The 20,374-nt window shown below is 47.6% G+C and overlaps 1 protein-coding gene across 1 annotated transcript in view; it reads right to left on the bottom strand.

Annotated features, from left to right (window-relative positions):
- SLCO1C1 (solute carrier organic anion transporter family member 1C1) overlaps positions 1–20,374 on the bottom strand; it is a 37,382-nt gene that overhangs the window by 10,404 nt on the left and 6,604 nt on the right. Inside the window, exons 3-9 of the mRNA XM_066590735.1 lie at positions 20,228–20,369; positions 17,593–17,725; positions 17,145–17,269; positions 13,750–13,896; positions 13,033–13,131; positions 12,219–12,461; positions 5,226–5,390 (exon numbers count right to left, since the gene is read on the bottom strand). Coding sequence (XP_066446832.1) covers positions 5,226–5,390; positions 12,219–12,461; positions 13,033–13,131; positions 13,750–13,896; positions 17,145–17,269; positions 17,593–17,725; positions 20,228–20,369 — 1,054 coding nt within the window. The remainder of the gene's footprint in view (positions 1–5,225; positions 5,391–12,218; positions 12,462–13,032; positions 13,132–13,749; positions 13,897–17,144; positions 17,270–17,592; positions 17,726–20,227; positions 20,370–20,374) is intronic.

Genomic DNA, 20,374 nt, shown 5'->3' with positions numbered 1-20,374 from the left:
TGGCAGGAAGGCTAGGAATGAAAATGGGGTGCGTCCCGGGCATTGTTATATGTCAACTCCGCTGTCCATAAATAATTCACCCAATCATCCTGGAGATTGGAGATAAAGCAGCAGAGATGTTGGATGACTGTGGATGATAGGCAGAGGAGAGATTCATGGTAGTTCCCAAGGCCATGCAAAAATGTTTCCAGAACTTGGACGTGAACTGAACCCGTTTGTCAGAGACCACATTATCAGGAATTCCATGTAATCCAAAACATTTCCCGGATCATCAACTCTGTGGTGCGCTCGGTGGTGGGAATATTTCCTATGGGGATGAAGTGCGCCATCTTCGTAACTCGGTCCTTGGCAAGAAGGACGGTAGACATCCCTTTTGAGGGGGGCAGACCCACTATAAAGTATATAGATATAGTTCTCCATGGCCTGGATCGAAGGGGCTATAGAAAACCTAGAGGGCAGGCTTGTGCGTCTTTTTCCGAGCACATACTTGTCGGGCCACCAGAAGGAATGAAACAAAAGTTCCAGAGTCTTTGTGACCCCAAGGTGATCGGCAGATAACCTCTTGACAGTATGGAGAAATTCTAAATTTTTATGGTCAATAAGAACCATTACTGGATATTGGGCTCCTTCCAAGAGGTGCCTCCATTCGGTGAAAGCCACTTTGATGGCCAGAAGCTCCTTGTTCCCATTATAGTTTTTCTCTGCAGGTAATAAGGTATAGGATAGAAATACACAAGGATGTAGTTGCATCTTATCTTGGATTTGTTGTCACAGGATAGCTCCCACTGTGGAGTTAGAGACCTCCACAGCAAAAGGCAGTTCTGGTCTTGGGTGGATCAGTACTGGTGCTGAAGTAAAAAGAATCTGTAGTTTCTCCAAGGCAACTGGTGTCTCAGGGGACCAGGAAAATCTGTGTGCTTTGTTGGTGAGGGAGGTGATGGGACAGATGACCTTTAAGAAGTCCTTAATAAATCTTTTGTAGAAGTTCGTGAGACCCATTAGGCGCTGTACTTCCTTCAAATTTCTTTAAATGGGCCAATCCAGGATGGCTTTAATCTTTCTGGGGTCCATACTTAGGCCATCTGGCAAGATAATGTATCCTAGTAATTGCATTTGTGTCCATTCAAACTCACACTTTGTTTGATGTAGAGATTATTCTTTTGGAGTCATTCCAAGACCACCCAAATTTGCCAGCAATGTTCCTCCAAGTTAACAAAGAAGATGAGGATGTCATAGAGGTATGCCACTACAAATTGGTCCAACAGGTCTTAAAATACATAATTGATAAAGCGCTGGAAGGTGGAGGGAGCATTGCAAAAGCCGAATGGCATCACTAGAGATTCAAAATATCCATATCTTGTTCTGAAGGCTGTCTTTCATTCATCTTCGAGACACATCCGTACCAGATTATATGCTCCTCTGAGGTCCAGTTTAGTAAAGACCTTGGCTGCCTCAAGCAGTATTGGGATTAATGAGAAAGGATAGTGATTCTTAATAGTGATCTTGTTTAGTTCCTAGTAATCAATGCACAATCAAAAAGTAGAATCTTTCTTTTCAACAAAGAATATGGGTGCTTCCACTGGGAAGGAAGAGGGCCGAATGAAGCCCTTCTTTAGATTTTCATCCAAATGTTCCCGAAGTGCTTTTAACTCTGGTTCCGAGAGGTTGTAGATACACCCAAATGAAATAGAAGATCCAGGGAGTAGCCCAATAGGACAGTCATACGGCTGGGGAGGTGGCAGCTGTTCAGCTTTCTTCTTGCTGCAAACATCCCTGAACATCTGGTAGTGAAGCGGTAACTTCTCAAAGTCCTGTTGACCCTCCTCGGGGTTCAGGATTGGATGGTGTTATCTGGCAGTGCTCTTTACAGTATTCTGAAAGGAAGACAATGGTTCTTGATTCCCAGTTAATAGAGGGATTATGGGTAGAGAACCAGGGGATCCCGAGAATCACCGGAAACTTAGGAGACGAAATGAGCTGGAAGCTAATCGTTTCTTGATGGTCAGGTTTCTTGTGGAACTCCAGTTCGATTGCCTCCGGTGTGACAGGTGCTGAGGACAAGGGTGACCCATCCACAGTATCTATATCAATCTGTATGGGTTTGAGCCTGGTAGTAATGTTGTCAAGAGCACATTTGAAGTCCATGAAATTTCCTCCAGCTCCTGAATTCAACATGCTGAGCACTGCCTCCTCTGATTACCCATTAAGATCTCTACTCGGAGGAAAAAATGGTGGATTGGGGGAAGGGTTTTCACACCATCTTGAACTACCGGTGCAAAGGTGTGTTTGGCGACATCTCCTTATTCAGTGAAGGCTGGATTGGTTATGGTCTTGACCTTGGCTAGGGTGAGAGTCCTTTGGAACTTGTTTGGATAGTTTAAAGCATATTGTCCTGAGCTTCCACAGTAAAGACACAGATTTTCCGCATGACGCCTTTCTTTTTCAGCGGTGGAAAGGGGTTTGTGGATGACATCAACCTGCATCGGTTCTGGAGCGGCATCAGTCCTCAGCAGTGCACTCGACATAGATCGAATGAAGGAGTAAGGTGCGTTGGTGCCCAAATCCTGCAGTTTCTCTTTTCGCCACTTGGAAAGTCTCTGGTCAATCCAGATGCATAGGTGAATGAAGACTTCCAGGTTATGAGGGGTCTCCACTCTGGCAAGTTAATTCTTTACACACTCAGATAATCCCCAACATAATTGGCTCTGTTGTGCAGCTGGGTTCCACATGGTATCATTTGCCCAGCGATGAAATTCCGCCATATACTCTGCAACGGAACATCGTCGTTGCCGTAGGTTATGTAACCCCCCTTCAGCCATGGCACAGCAGCTCAGAACATCAAAGATCTGACCCATAGTGGTCGTGAAGGCATTGAGACTGTTGAGGAGATTACTGTTGATTTCCATGTATGGTGAGGCCCAGGCAAGCGCCTCCTCAGTAAGGAGGTTGATGATAAAGAATACCTTTTTCTGGTCACTTGTAAACCAGGTGGGCTGCATCCGAAAATAGATTTGGCATTGATTAAGGAAATCTCAGTATTGGCGACAATCTCCCACAAATTTTGCTGGCAGTGGTGTTTGGACATCCGAGCCCGAATGATGTAAATCCAACAGCTGTTTCTATAAGGTAATTATCTCCTTCTGTTGATCCAGCGCGCCAGGGTCCGTAATCCAGAAAACTTCTCCTGGTAGGAAGCACAGAATTCTTGGAGCTCTGTCACTTGTTTCTGCAGGGTGGTCACTATGGGTTCCATTTTGGGTATGATAAATTTGTAACGGTTTCAGGCACTATGGTGGAGCCTCAGGTGTAATAGCTGCAGGTCTGGAAAGTAGTCATGAAATAGCCAGGAATCAGCAATGGGAGGTTTTAGTTTGCAGAACAAATAGATGAGGCGGGTAGCATAGTCAGAAAGGAAACCAAAAGTTGGCATTAGGAGGTCTTGTAGTAATAGTAGAGGAGCATAGCTTATATAGCAAGCCTGATCAGAGACAGAGGCGGTGTTAGGACCAGGAAGCAGGAACTGGATAACCGTGATCATAGAACAAGGCTGAGAGTCATGCAGGAGAATTGTCCACGAGCTGGATAGCTCAACAGGGAGAGCCGCCGGCTAGAGTATAAGAGGTCCCAGGTACAATTCCTGACAACACACCTGACTGCTCCCTCTACATCACAGACTGCTCCCTCTCTACACCCTCTTTAGCTACACACCTTACTGCTCCATCTACACTGCCTATAGATACTCCCTTGACTGATCCCTCTACACCACCTATAGCTTCACTACTGACTACTCCCTCTACACCTTCCATAGATACAGCCCCTACTGCTCACTATAGTTACACCCCTCACTGCTCCCTCTGTACCCCTTATAGCTATACCTCTTACTGCTCCCTTTTTTACCCCCTATAGCTTCACACCTGACTTCTCCCTCTACACCCCTGACTGCTTGCTGTACACCCCCTATAGCTACACCCCTGACTGCTCGTGCTACACCCACTATAGCTACATCCCTGACTGCTCCCTCTACACTCACTATAGCCACATCCCCTGACTGCTCCCTTCACATAACCTATAGTTATACCCTTGAGTGCTTTCGCTACACCACTATAGCTACACTGCTGACTGCTCCCTCTACACCTTCCATAGCTACACCGCTGACTGCTCCCTCTAAACCCTCTATAAGAACACCCCTGACTACTCTCTCCATGATTGCCACCCAGCTGGTAAGGAATTATTTAGCTGTAGTGGGGCTGAAGTGTGCCGTCCATTTGCTGACTCACTGGGAATCACTAGTGAATATTGGGCTGGGAAGCAATCTTTTGACTCCCAGTTTGTCTACTAGGCTGTAAAAGGCTCCAGCCACCCCATCCTCCACAGAGAGATTCCTTCACTTCTCCCCTTTCTCCTGCACACAGTGACTGGAGAAGGGGGAGGAGTCAGGCAATTCTTAGCATAGATCAGCGCACGGCATCCTAAACCTTTAGATTTTGAGTGTGACTGAAGCTGCTAAAGATGCTGCTTTTCAAAGTCTTGATGTTCACCTGGCAGGCTGTTTGGGGAGTTTGGGGGAAAGACCACGGGTGAGCACCATTACTAATTGGGGTATAGAAGAGAGCACTATTATTAATCGGCACTGCTACTAATGGGCTCATAGAGGGGGCACTATTACTATAGTGGGATACGGAGAAGGAAAGACATAATTTAATTTGACACAAATATATACGTCCCCTGTGAATAGTCTAACCATGTGTGTGATATAGTGTATATAGGGTCCTCACCCATTTATGCTTCTGGATTGCTCCTGCCCCTTTCCCAGTAATCATTTGAGACCCTGGGGCCCCTGACCCTCGTCTGCCCATGACTCAATGGCCAGCACCCCCTCACTTTTATTACTACTCCCATCATCCCTACTTAGCTGCTCATATAGACTAGTCGAGATGCCTATATTGTATTAGTCAAAAGAAAGAAAGCAAAGCATGCTGGGAATCCGATGAGCACTGGGTTTCAAAGACTGCGGCGGCTGTGGAGTCCGTACACTGACTGATCTAAGAACAACTATATCTCTCACAATGCAATGCAGCAGAGCAGTGCACTATGGGAGCTTGGCAGAGGACTGGCAGTAAATAGAGTAGTGACTGCAGCTCTGGAGGATAAGACCTGATGTAACAGCAGAATAGTGACTGCAGCTCTGGAGGTGAGCGGAATATAAGAAACAATGTAGCTCATACCAATGATGAAGTTTGTCCGCACTGATGTCTGTCCGTACTGCTGCTCGATGTACTTGGGCTTATAGGTGACCATTCCCACCAAGGAGTTGTACTGGAAGACGCTGCCACACACATACAGGAAGAACACCGGGGTCCCCAGAAGCGACTTCACGGAGGGGAGGAAGTCTGCCAGAAAACAGGAAGTGCTGAAAGCGATTAGCAACGATATGGATAAGTGGTTATATGAGGGGAGGTAAGTGGTTATACAGGGGAGGTAAGTTTTTATATAGGGGGTGTAAATGGTTAGTTGAGGGGAGATAACTGGTCATATGTGGTGTAGGAGGTCATGCAGGGGAGGTGAGTGGTTATATGAGGGAGGTAGGTGGGTATAAAAGGAAGATTGGTGGTTAAGTGAGGGGTAGGTGGTCATACAGGGGGCAAGTGGTTATATGAGGGGTAGGTGGTTAAACAGGACAGTTTTAATATTTATTTATGGGAGGTAAGTGGTTATATGAGAATTAGATAATTATATGAGGGGTAAATAGATAAATAAGGTAGGTGATATAAGAGGGGTAGGTGGTTATATACGGTAGTTAAGTAGCTATATGAAGGGTAGTTGGCAATACAGGGTAGGTAAGTGGTTATACATGGGAGATAAGTGGTTAAATATGGTAGGTAAGTGGTTACATAGGGGAGGTAAGTGGTTATATGATGGCTAGGTGGTAATACAGGGCAGGTAAGTGGTTACATGAGAGGTAGGTGGTTATATATATGAGGTAAGTGGTTATATGAAGGGTAGGTGGTTATACAGGGGGTAAGTACTTATATAGGGGAAGTAGGTGGTTATATGATAGTTAGGTGTTTATATGAGGGGTATATGGTTATATAGGGGAGGTAAGTTGTTATATGAGGAGTAAGTGATCATACAAGGGCATACTTGCAGTAAAGGGGACCCTGGTTGAAGGATCTGGGGGGGGGGGGGTAGCTGGCTCTAGTGAAGCTGGGAATTGGGTTGGGTTAGGGGCTTTGGGGGTGGTGCTTTTGTATGACGTGATTGGTGGGGAACCAGCAAGATGAATGAGCTGAAGCTGTGCTGTGTGCAGCTAAGGCAAAAAGCTGAATAGTCTCCGCTGATAACTTCCAGGAGCGTATATCTCTGGAGTATTGATAATAGTCCACTGCAGTATGCACCGCAATATCCAAAACTGCATTGTTGTTTGCAGAGGCGTTTCAGTCGCCCAATAGAACACTAAATAGATTAATTTGGCGGGCGCAATTTTGGCTCCTTCAATCAATCTTTCCAAACGCACTGCCTTCTTCTGCAGCCGGACATCCCCACACAGAACCACTGACTTTACTGGAATCTCTTATTTGGGAATCTTCCCGTTGACAAGGAATACACTCCACCTTCCTGTGTAGAATGTTGTGGCTGCGCAAGTATTCAATAGCTGATAAATCATCCTTACAAACCCCATTCATTTCAAATACATTCATTTTCACTTCTGCACACATTTTCCTGTCACTATAGTACATAGGTTCCCGCCCAAGCGATTGCCTCATCCAAGCCCCGCCCCAAAACACAAGCCACCAGTCGCATCATAGAAAACCCCACCCCCTAAGCTCCTAACCCAACCCAATTCCCAGCTTCAGTAGAGCCAGCCGCGCCCCTCGCAGGACCTTCAACCGCGGTCCACTATACTGCAAGCATATTTGGTAAGTAGCGGTGAGTGATTCCAGCGACCTGATTGGTTGTTGGGTACACACACCCCTTTGGAGATGTGCACCAGTGGCCGGCCCGTTAAATAAGCAGCAGCAGGGCCGTAGGAGGGTCGGCAACTAACCCTAGCCCTAAACCTAACCCGAAACCCTAAACCTAACCCTAAACCCTAACCCCCCCTGGGTCTCGTGAAGTAGCACTCATGCACATCTCCAAAGGGGGGTGTGTACCCAACAACCAATGAGGTCGCTGGAATCGTTCACCGCTACTGAAGTGCGGCTGAAATACTATATATGCATACTGCAAGTATGCCCATACAAGGGAGATAAGTGGTTATATGAAGGGTAGCTGGTTATGCAGTGGGGGCTAAGTAGTTATATGGGGCAGGTAAATTATTAGATTAGAGGTCGGATTTTATATGAGGAGTCCTGTAGATCGGAGTGCTAGTCCGCTGACTCTCATTTATATGAGGGGCAGGTTGTGATGCAGAGACTGCTAGGCCATCAGACATTTCGGTGTGTGTCAGGCCTTGGGCCTATCTCAGCTTCCATTTAATGTTAGCCCATTTAGTGTGCTGGCTGTATGGCAGCCATTGTGTGCAGTTAGCTAGCATTTATAACATGTCAGGTCCCTGGGAAAGCTGAATGAATTCAATGTTCTAATCCCCCCTTCAACTACCTGCTGAATGTTTGCATGCAGAAAGGTAATTGCCTCACCTCTCCTGAACTAGAGCTGTGCTGGGATGTAATTAACCCCCCTTTCTTTCCTCTCCCACCTGTATTTGCGGGGGCAGTAGATACTGAGTTGTATGGCCATGCACTTGTTAATGCAGCCTGAGGGTGCGGGCAGACGAGCGCATAAACGGCGCGTTTTTGCGACCAAACGTATATACGTGACCATCTGAGGCAATGGTTTCGAATGTATTCGTTCACATGGGCGATTTTACGGCGCGTAAAAACGGCAATTCGAAAAAAAACGGAACATATGCGACCGAAATACGCGCCAACGCATATTCGATCGCCGAAAAGACCGTTTGCAAAGTAGGAACAAACGAAAATACGCTTTCTAGCTCTGGTCGTGATCGGTGAAAAACGATCGCTCGGGCGATTATACGTTGCGCTCGTGCGAACGTAAATACGCCTACGCTCGTCTGCCCGCACCCTTAGGCTGCAATTCACACGAACGTATATCGGCTCGGTTTTCACATCGAGCTGATATACGTCATGCTCATCTACAGGGGGTGGGGAGGATGGAAGAGCCAGGAGCAGGAACTGAGATCCCGCCCCCTCTCTCCCTCCTCTCCGCCCCTCTGCACTATTTGCAATGGATGGAGGCGAGACAGGGGTGGGGCTAATTCTCAAAACTTAGCCCCACCCCTTCCCACCTCCTTTCATTGCAAATAGTGCAGAGGGGCGGAGAGGAGGCAGAGAGGGGGCGGGAGCTCAGTTCCTGCTCCTGGCTACTCCATCCTCCCCCCCCCCCCCTGCAGATGAGGGCGACGTATATCGGCTCGGCGTGAAAACCGAGCCGATATACGTTCGTGTGAATGCAGCCTTAGGAAAAGACACACCAGAGCCAAAACATTCAGATTAGGGTAAATCTTTTAATAAGACTTATTAGTTGTGTGAGAGTCGTAGCCCAATATGAAATATATTTTCAGAATCGTGCAGCCCAGGTGAATAAAATGCACCCTCATACATTTCAGTACGGGCCCCGGAACCCCCTTAAACTGCGTATCCCCAGACCTGGTTATAATTCACGTGTCATGCTTAATATCAATGAATAGGCAATATCATGACCAGAAATATGGCAGGCATATCTTCCCGATCAGAGGACCTCATGCAGAGATATGACCAAAATGGGGAATTAAGCTTTTCCACAAGTCCATACGCATTTACCCCAGCCTTCTCTGAATGACCTCAGAGGGAGTGGGGGAAGGTGTGTTCTGGGAAAATGTTAAAACTAAAGGCCGTTTAGACACACAGATGGTTGCTCAAAAGATGGCTTTTGAGCGATCATTCTGCATAATTTGTTAACTGGTGCTAATGCCTATTAGTACCAATTAGCAGCTTATGAGCCGCCAGGAGCTGAATTTATTCAGAGGACCACCCGCTGTTCTCTAAATAAATTCCTTTTGTTCTGCTAGCAGGGCTGACAGCTTAGAACTGCTGAGACAATGCAATCAGCTGTTCTCAGCAGTTCCCGGGCAGAGCACAGCGTGCGGTTCGTCTTAAAGCTGTTCTGTTGAATGTCGGTTTTCAAGCCGAACTGTGAACCATCGTTCGTCAGAAAACTGAAAAATGGGAACATTTAAACCCAACGATTATCGCTCAAAAGATGGCTTTTGAGCAAATTTTGAGCGATAATCGTTGTGTCTAAATGGGCCTTAAGGGTCAGACCACGGAGATATGCTGCGGCATATGGACTGTTCTATTTTGTTGCTAGGAACTCTGCCAATCAGATTGTTTGACAATCAGACCGTGTATCCCAAATTCTGGTAACTTTTTTTTTTTCTTCCTACTTATTTTAAAAGTATTGTTTCTTGTTGTGTGTGCCTGTATAACCTTATACTCCCATGTAACACCTTTTATATATATATTTGCACTTCTAGTTCTTTTTCTAGAATAAATGGTAATAATAGTAATTATATAAAGAATAAGTGGTTATATAGGGGAGGTAAGTGGTTATATGAGGGGGAGCTGGTTATACAAAGAAGGCAAGTGGTTACATGAGGGGTAGGTGGTAATATAGGGTTGGTACGTGGTAACATGAGGAGTCAGTGGTTAGATAAGGGAGGTAAGTGGGTATACAGGTGTGGTAAGTTGTTACATGAGGGGGAGGTGGTTACATAAGGGGAAATAAGTTATTATACAGGGTAGGTAAGTGGTTATATGAGGAGTAGGTGGCTATACAGGCGAGGTCAGTAGTTGTATAAGGAAAGTAAGTGGTTATATGATGGGGAGATAAGTGGTTATACGAGGGGTAAATGCTTATACAAGAAAGATAAGTAGTTTTATAAGGAAAATAATTGGTTACATGAAGGGTAGGTGGTAATATAGAGGAGGTAAGTAGTTATATGATGAGTAGGTAGTTATAGGAGGGGTAAGTCGCCAATTGACAGGTAGCTGGTTATATAGGGGTATGTGCTTATACAACAGAGGTAAGCAGTTATATAGGGGAGGTAAGTGGTTACATGAAAGGTAGATAATTATAGGAAGATTAGGTGGAAATACAGGGTGGTTAAGTGCTAATATGAGGAGTAGATAAGTGGTTAAATGATGGGGAGGTAAGTGTGTATATGAGGGGTAAGTGGTTATATGATGGGGAGGTAAGTGGTTATATTGCAGGATAGGTGGTTATATGAGGGGTTGGTGGATATATAGGGGAGGTAAGTGGTTATATGAGTGGTAGGTGGTTATATAGGAGAAATGAGTGGCTATATGAGGGGTAGGTGTTTATATGATGTAGAGGTAAGTGGTTACATGGGGGTAGGTAAGTGGTCATACAGGGGAGGTAAGGGGATATATGATGTGTTGGGTGGTTATACAGAGTAGGAAATTACATATATAGGGGAGGTAAATGGTAATACAAGGGAGGAAAGTGGTTATATGAAGAGGAGGTGGGTATATGAGGGGGTAAGTGGTTATATAAGGTAGGTAAGTGGTTATATTAGGGTAGATGGTTAAAAAGGAGAGGTAAGTGGTTATACAAGGGGTAGGTTTTTATATAATGGGGAGGTAAGATGTTATATGAGGGTTAAGTGGTTATATGAGAGGTAGTGGTTAAATAGACAATGTAAGTGGTTACAGGGTAGGCACGCGGTTATATAAGGGTTAGGTGGTTATATGATGGGGAGGTAACTGGTTGTATGAGGAGAAGTTGGTTATATGATGGGGAGGTAAATGGTTATATAGGGGAGGTAAGTGGTTATACGAGGGGTAGGTGGTTATATGATGTAGAGGTAAGTGGTAATATAGGGGAGATAAGTGGTTCTATGATGAGTAGGTAGTTTTATAGGGGAGGTAAGTGGTTATATGAGGGGTAGCTGGTTATATAGCGGAGATACGTGGTTATATGAGAGGTAGGTGTTTATATGAGGGGTAGGTAAGTGGTAATATGAGGGGTGGGTAAGTGGTTATATGATGAGGAGGTAAGTGGTTATATGATGAGGAGGTAGGTGGTTATATGATGAGGAGGTAGGTGGTTATATGATGAGGAGGTAGGTGGTTATATGAGGGGTAAGTGGTTATACAAGGGAGGTAAGTAGTTTTATAAGGAAAGTAAGTTGTTATATGATATGGGTAGGTGATTATTAGAGGGGTGAGTGTTTATTTGATAGGTAGATTTTATATAGGGGATGTAAGTGGTTATATGAGTGGTAGGTGGTTATACAAGGTAGGTGGTTATATAGGGGAGATAAGTGGTTGTTGGAGGGGTAGGTCGTTATACAGGGTGGGTAAGTGGTAATATGAGGGGTAGGTGGTTACGTAGAGGAGGTAAGTGGTAATAGAAAGTACGTAAGTGTTTATAATGGAGTGCTAAATTGTTTATTGAGGGGTAGGTAGTTATGAGGGGAGATATGTGCTTATACAGGGTAGTTAAGTGGTTATATGTGGAGTAGGAGGATAGATAGGGGAGGTAAGTAGTTATATACGGGAGGTAAGTGGTTATATAAGGGAAGTAAGTGGTTATATGAGGGAGAGGTGCCTATATAGCGGAGGTAAGGGTTTATATGAGGGGTAGCTGGTTATATGGGGGAGGTTAAATTGGTTATATGAAGGGTAGGTGGTTATATAGGGGAGGTAAGTGGTTATGTTTGGGGTAGGTGGTTATCTGATGGAGAGGTAAGTGATTATAAGATGCGGAGGTAAGTGGTTATATGAAGGGTAGGTGGTTATATTGGTTAGCCAAGTGGTTATATGAGGGGTGGTAAGCGGTTATATGATTGGTAGGTGGTTAAATAGGGGAGGTAATTGACTATATGAGTGGTAGGTGATTTTATAGTGGGGGTAAGGGGTTATATGAGGGGTAGGTGTTTATATAGGGGAGGTAAGTGGTTATATGAGGGGTAGGTGGTTATATAGGGGAGGTACATGGTAATATGAGGGGTAGGTGGTTATATAGGGGAGGTAAATGGTTATATGAGGGGTAGGTGGTTATATAATGGGGAGGTAGTTGGTTATATGTGGGGTAGGTGGTTATATGAGGGGTCACACACACAGCTCATGCATGTTTATGCTCATATTATATCAGTTACATCGTGGGAATAAGTATTAGCACCCGCAGGCTCTACCTACCTCTGGCCATGGTCAGGAAGCGGCCCTGGTCTTGGGGCCCCTTCTGGTCCCTCAGTTCCTCCAGGATGAACTTGGACTGCTCGGAGGGGGTGCTGGAGTTCTTCCGGATCTCAGATCTTGGCTGCTCCTTTGGCAGAAACCAGAATGGAATGGTGGCGAGAACGCTTATCACGCCGGCAACCAGGTATCCGAGCCACCAGGCCCCCACCCAGCGCACGTCCTTAGGGGTGATGGTCACTCTCTCTAGACAGACACATGGCAGCCTCAGGGAAGAAGACACAAGACGTCATCTGCACTTCAGCCAATCAGTGAGAGGGGCGGAGCTATCGCCACAAGACCCCAAACATTATATGTACCCGAAGTATATGCTCGCACTTGGCGGATATGCTGCGCAGTTTGTAGATTTGTGTGCGAAATATATGCAGCATATTGCAGTCGCAGCACAGTGGGCGGGAGTTACGCATATCTTAGTGACATGCTGCGCAGATCTGCAGTATTGAAATATACGCCGCACATCAGTCGTAGATTTATTGCAGATTTTCCCTATGGAACTCAATGGAGAATTCAGAATCTTTCAAATTCTTCTCACAGCTGCAGGGTCGTTACAATGCATCAGTGCAGGCCAGGAAAAAGAAGACTACCTGCACCAATGCATCCAACCCTCAGCTGCAAGAAGTATTAGATCTCTGATGGTATTCCAAGTCACTGACAGCAAGCAGAGGGTTTGGATATAATAAGAAACACAAAGTCTATTGGGCAATAGAAGTGCCTCATTTACATGTGATTGCGCTGGCCGTAGTGCAGGTCTATTTACCCAGATCCACTGCGCCAAAATCGACAAATAACGAGGCGCAAAGTGACCCTAGAAGAAAGCCAAATATGGGGCCGATGACCGCCGCCGTCTGGACACATCCTGCAAGACACCAAGGACAGAGGGTATATATATATATATATATATCACAAAGGACAGAGGCTGCAGCCTGCACCATGCATTCTAAATCCACAGGGTGGCACAACCAACACCCTCACAGAGCCACAAGCCGTGCCCACACAGGCAGAAGACCACCACCCACATAACCTGGAGACCCCTCACCCAGCCACAAGACCACCATCCTATTTGTGTGGTCAGTCTCATGGCTGTGTAGGCAATCCTCTCATGGGTGTGGGGTCTCGAAGCTTTGTGGACATTCCTATCATGACTGTGTGTGTGTTCCTCTCGCAGCTGCGAGGGGTAGTCTTGTGGCTGTGTGGGTAGTGGTCTCATCACTGTGTGGGCATTCCCCTTATGATTGTGTCGGCAGGGTCTAGTGGTAGTGATATGGGGCTTGTGGCTGTGTGGTGCTCTAGTGGCTACGTGGCTGGTGGTCTCTAGACCCACAGCCATAAGAACCACACAGTTACAAGTCCACTCACCCTGTCATGAGATCACCACAAACACAACCACCAGAGGAAAGCCCAAACAGCTAAAATATCACCCACACAGACAGGTTATAATCTCCATTGACTGCAGGAGGTTAATGAGGTTTATTACCAATGTAGAAGGCGGCATTTTCCTCAACTGCATAGTCATCGATGTACGAGATCCCCAGGGGCTGGATGGGCGCTTCCCCGACTCCACGGAGCAGATTTCCCAACAAGATGTAAATCCAGAGATAACGCTCAACATCTCTCTGACACCCTGAAAAGTGATGACATGATAAGCGGCTTCCCAGCATCACACACAGACACGAAGAAGCTGTAGCTGCATCCCCTTCTCCCCTCCCACAGACACAGGAAGAAGCTGCAGCTGCATAGCATCCTTACTTCCCACATAAAGAAGCTGCAGCTGCATCCCCTTCTCCTCTCCCACAGACACAAAGAGAAGCTGCAGCTGCATCCCATTTTCCACTCCCACAGAAAGAAGCTGCAGCTGCATCCCTTCCTCCCCTCCCACAGACACAAAAAGAAGCTGCAGCTGCATCACATTTTCCACTCCCACAGAAAGAAGCTGCAGCTGCATCCCTTCCTCCCCTCCCACAGACACAAAGAGAAGCTGCAGCTGCATCCCCTCCTCCCCTCCCACAGAAAGTAGCTGCAGCTGCATCCCCTCCTCCCCTCCCACAGACACGGGGAGAAGCAGCAGCTGCATCCCCTCCTCCCCTCCCACAGACACAAAGAGAAGCTGCAGCTGCAACCCCTTCTCCCCTCCCACAGAAAGAAGCTGCAGCTGCATCTCTTCCTCCCCTAACACACAGACACAGGGAGAAGCTGCAGCTGCATCCCCTCCTCCCCTCCCACAGACACAAAGAGAAGCTGCAATTGCAACCCCTTCTCCCTTCCCAAAGAAAGAAGCTGCATCCCTTCCTCCCCTAACACACAGACACAAAGAGAAGCTGCAGCTGCAACCCCTTCTCCCATCCTAAAGAAAGAAGCTGCAGCTGCATCCCTTCCTCCCCTAACACACAGACACAAGGAGAAGCTGCAGCTGCACCCTCTCCTCCCCTCCCACAGACACAGGGAGAAGCTGCAGCTACATCCCCTCCTCCCCTCCCACAGAAAGAAGCTGAAGCTGCATCCCCTCCTCCCCTCCTCCCCTCCCACAGGCACACGGAGAAGCTGCAGCTGCATCCCCTCCTCCCCTCCCACAGACACATAGAGAAGCTGTAGTGGCCCAGAGTTAAGGCTCCCTACAGCACTTTATTAGCTACCTCAAGTGAAGTGTATGTGTGTGGTTATGTGTATTGCCCTAGACAGGTAACCAAATGGTCACTTGTGAATGATTTTGCAGAATGTAACCTAACCTGCTCTGTGTCTTGTCAATCACCTCTAGCTAGCCCTGGGATCGGGTAGAGAGAATTTCCTGTAGCCCAAGATTGGTTAGTGGGGAGGTATAAAAGCTAGCACTTGGGTGTGGTTAGGTAGTCTAGTCCTGGAGCACAGCCATGGAGGAAATCTAGTCTTGGAGATAGCTGAGAGAAGACAGCCAGAGATAGAGATCAGGGAATTACAAGGCGAACATCTACACAAAGTCTTCTAAGAAGTAGTCTAGTTCTTGAGCCTAGTAAGTAACGTGAGCAAACGGGACAGCAACACACCAGAAAATAATACTACTTTTGTGGGGGAGTAACAGGAAGGTCTGTGCAAGCTTCATTATAGGTCCAGATTTCAAGTGGACACAAAACGAACAATCCATCAATAAGCAGGAAGCAGCACAGCAGAGAAAGTCCTTATTGAGTCAGCTTATAGGTAAAAAATCCTCATCTTTATTGGGACATTCAGGTATAAAAAATGGCAGAATGCGACATTTTGGCCAACACAGCGATTATCGTTTGAGCGATAATCGTTGCATCTAAACGCGCGGCCATCGTGCACTTTTAGTGCACAGCTAGTTAATCGTTAAATTCAAGCCAGCCTAAAAATTGTTGTGCGGTCCTATCAGGACCACACGCTGAGTTCTCCGTGGGTAGTGCTGATAGCATTGTTACCCATCGGAGAACAAAGGAGCTGAATGGAGATAATAGCCCTCCAGCTATTCACTGCATTCAGCTAAGGCTGCATTCCCATGAACGTATATCGGCTCGGTTTTCACGCCGAGCCGATATACGTCGTCCTCATCTGCAGGGGGGAGGAGGATGGAAGAGCCAGGAGCAGGAACTGAGCTCCCGCCCCCCTCTCTGCCTCCTCTCCACCCCTCTGCACTACTTGCAATGAGGAGAGGCGGGACGGGGGCGGGGCTAATTCTCTCCACTTAGCTTCCTTTCATTGCAAATAGTGCAGAGGGGTGCAGAGGAGGCAGAGAGGGGGCGGGAGCTCAGTTCCTGCTCCTGGCTCTTCCATCCTCCCCCCCCCCCCGCCCCCTGCAGATGAGGACGACGTATATCGGCTCGGCGTGAAAACCGAGCCGATATACGTTCATGTGAATGCAGCCTAAGGCTTCATTTGCACGCTAATAAGCTATTAAGTAGCTGACTAGTTACTTAATAGTTTATGCAAAATGATCACTCAAAGCTGTCACTCAAACTGTCGTTTGAGCAATTATCACTGCGTGTAAATGGGCCTTAAGTGTGAGTACCTAACAAAAGAAGTGGTGTTGGAGTGTTAGCAGAGGAGGGAGAGAGAAAGGAAAGACAGAGAAGAGGAGTACAGGAAAAAAGTCAGTAATTTGTCTGCAAAGCATTTGTCAAAGCCAGGGATGAAAGCTGGAAGTGTGTTACTGCCATTTGTTGACACAGCCCACCCCCTGAGAAAGTGGTTCAATGCAATGTCTACTAATGCAATGCTAAGTCGTCAAATATCTCAAGTCAATGTGACTTTAACAATTACTGCACGTGAATGCAAATGCAAAGTCAAGTACCCTCTTTCCCTGCAAAGAAAAGGTTAAACTGTTTCTTATCAGCTACAGTCTATTTCCTGAAGTGTCTTCCCATCATCGATACACTGCACTGAAGTACTACACTTAATGCTCCAGGGACAAGGACTACTACCCCCATTATTGTTGAGTTCTCCACTTTTATATTTATGGTTTCTGCCTGGATTGGGTCTCTACCTGGTTGGCGTCGCGATAGACTGACATCTTACTCTACCCGACTCCGCAGGTAGCAGGTTATAAAAACTGCCTGATTTTACCACTGTGTGTAGTCGAGCCAGGCCGCGTTTTATCTTCAGAGAGGAGCAGCAAAGCCACTGTTGACTATCATCTTGTTTCCCTGCTGTCTTTCCCTGTAAGGTCTGCGCTCGGACGCCACAAAGCTGCAGCTGCATCCCCTCCTCCCCTTTCACAAAGACAGAGAGACGCTGCAGCTGCATCTCCCCCCCCCCCCCCCCCTCATAGATACAAAAAAGCTGCAGCTCTATCGGTATATATATCCCTCCATGTGTGTCACTCTAATGAAGTGGGAGGCTCGGAGCAGACGTTGCTGTACCTGCAGTACATACATACATTCCCACCTGGCTCCACATTCATGCGGGATTTGTCGATTGGAGCATATTTTTGGTTGGCGAGGCCTTGTAGACACGGGGAGGAGTTGGCGCTGGAATTTTCCGTCCTGATCGAAGATTTGTCATACGTGTACCTGTGAATAATATAAATGTGGATTAATGGGAGTGGAGGACATAGAAATGAGGCAGCAGTGATGTCATTGCAAGGTCTCTGATCCCCATCTGTGATGTCATCTTTAGGGATTCCTCTGCAGGGTACAGGCGGACCCCCCACAGAGCTGTAATAACACTATAATAGGGACTCTGCTCTGCAGGCGGCCGTCGTCCTTTGTGAGATTACTCTCCATAGCAGGGATTCCAACCTCCAGTCCTCGGGACCCCCAGCAGGTCATGTTCTCAGGATATCCTATAGTAAGGACTGGAGGTGGGTAACACTGATGTTGAGAACCCAACTTACCGACCCATAAGAAAATGGGGCAATGCAATTAAGAAGGTTCCCACTGACATCAGCAGACAGCCGCAACCAATCAGCTTTGGTCTGTGAAGTTTTGCTCCAAAGTAACTGACGATAGTAATAACCAGGAGGTTCCCTGCAAGAGAAAAGCTTGTTACAGTGTACCAGCACAAAGATAATGGACAGTCGGGGAGGCAGGATAATGAGACACTGACAGGTGGGGGACAGGATGACACGTGGGGGACAGAATGACAGGTGGGGGACAGGATGACAGGTGGGGGACAGGATGACACGTGGGGGTCACGGTGACAGGTGGGGGACAGGATGACACATGGGGGTCACGGTGACAGGTGGGGGACAAGATTCAAATAAGTAAAGGAATATACCAGCAGAACTTTTCAGTAACTCACTCTGGGTCGGACCACAGCAGCCAAACAGGGAATCCAAACCCACATACAATCCAGGAAAATGAAGAAGCTCAGCAGCATCAAACGGTGCAAATAAGTAGTCTGTTTATTCTCCCAGAATGCACAAACAAGCTACGTTTCGACCGGTGTGGTCTTTTTCAAGCAGGGGACAGACGATATGTGGAGACACACTGACATGTGGGGACAGGAAAATAGGAAGACCCAGGATGACACTTGGGGGGGACACTGACATGTGGGGGGCAGGATGACACATGGGGGACAGGATGACACTTGGAGGACACACTGACATGTGGGGGACAGGTTGACACTTGGGGGACACACTGACATGTAGGGGACAGGATAACACTTGGGGGACACACTGAAATGTGGGGGACAGGATTGCAATTGGGGAACACGCTGACATTTGGGGGATACACTGACATGTGGGGGACAGGATAACACTTGGAGGACAGAATGACATATGGGGGACAGGATGACACTTGGGGGACAGGATGACTCTCGGGGGACATGCTGACATGTGGGGGACAGGATGACACTTGGGGACACACTGAAATGTAGGGGACAGGATGAAACTTGGGGGACATGCTGACATGTGGGGGACAGGATGACAATTGGGGGACATGCTGACATGTGGGGGACAGCATGAAAGTAGGGGACACACTGACATGTGGGGGATAGGATGACATTTGGGGGACACACTGACATGTGAGGGACAGGCTGACATGTGGGGGACAGGATGACACTTGGGGGACATGCTGACATGTAGGGGACAGAATGGCACTTGGGGGACATGCTGACATATGGGGGACACACTGACATGTGCGGGACAGGATAACACTTGGGGGATATGCTGACACATGGGCGACAGGATGACATGTAGGGGACAGAATGACACTTGGGGGACACACTGACATGTGGGAGACAGAATGACACTTGGGGGACACACTGACATGTAGGGGACAGAATGACACTTGGGGGACACACTGACATGTGGGGGACAGGATGGCACTTGAGGGAACACACTGACGTGGGGTACAGGATGACACTTGGGGGAACACACTGACGTGGGGGACAGGATGACACTTGGGGGAACACACTGATGTGGGGGACAGGATGACATGTGAGGGACAGGATGATACTTGGGGGACACACTGACATGTAGGGGACAGGATGACACTTGGGGCACACACTGGCATATGGGGGACAGGATGACAATTGGGGGACAGAATGACACTTGGGGGGCATGCTAACATGTGCGGGACAGCATGACCCTTAAGGGACACACTGGCATGTGGGGGACAGGATGACACTTGGGGGACAAACTGACATATGGGGGACAAGATGACACTTGGGGGACAAGCTGACACTTGGGGGACAGGATGACACTTGGGGGACAGGATGACGCTTGGACAGAATGACACGTGGGGGACAGGATGACACTTGAGGGACAGGATGACACTTGGGGGACATGCTGACATGTAGGGGACAGAATGGCACTTGGGGGACATGCTGACATATGGGGGACACACTGACATGTGCGGGACAGGATAACACTTGGGGGATATGCTGACACATGGGCGACAGGATGACATGTAATGGACAGAATGACACTTGGGGGACACACTGACATGTGGGAGACAGAATGACACTTGGGGGACACACTGACATGTAGGGGACAGAATGACACTTGGGGGACACACTGACATGTGGGGGACAGGATGGCACTTGAGGGAACACACTGACGTGGGGTACAGGATGACACTTGGGGGAACACACTGACGTGGGGGACAGGATGACACTTGGGTGAACACACTGATGTGGGGGACAGGATGACATGTGAGGGACAGGATGATACTTGGGGGACACACTGACATGTAGGGGACAGGATGACACTTGGGGCACACACTGGCATATGGGGGACAGGATGACAATTGGGGGACAGAATGACACTTGGGGGGCATGCTAACATGTGCGGGACAGCATGACCCTTAAGGGACACACTGGCATGTGGGGGACAGGATGACACTTGGGGGACAAACTGACATATGGGGGACAAGATGACACTTGGGGGACAGGATGACACTTGGGGGACAGAATGACATGTGGGGGACAGGATGACACTTGAGGGACAGAGTGGCACTTGGGGGACCTGCTGACAGGTGGGGAACTGGATGACACTTAAAGGACACACTAACATCATCTTTACGCACCTAGCTCAAAGCTTCCATCGATGAGGCCGACCAGGGATGATGGGAGTTCGAATCTGCGCTCTATCTGGGTGATGGAACTCTTCAGGTAACTTCCGGTTAAAGCTTTTGCAAAATACAGGAAGCTGATGGCGAAGAGGAATATCTGTG

This window comes from Eleutherodactylus coqui, chromosome 2 (genome assembly GCF_035609145.1).
Source record: "Eleutherodactylus coqui strain aEleCoq1 chromosome 2, aEleCoq1.hap1, whole genome shotgun sequence".
Lineage (NCBI taxonomy): Eukaryota > Metazoa > Chordata > Amphibia > Anura > Eleutherodactylidae > Eleutherodactylus > Eleutherodactylus coqui.
This window is presented reverse-complemented; position numbering and strand designations above follow the sequence as displayed.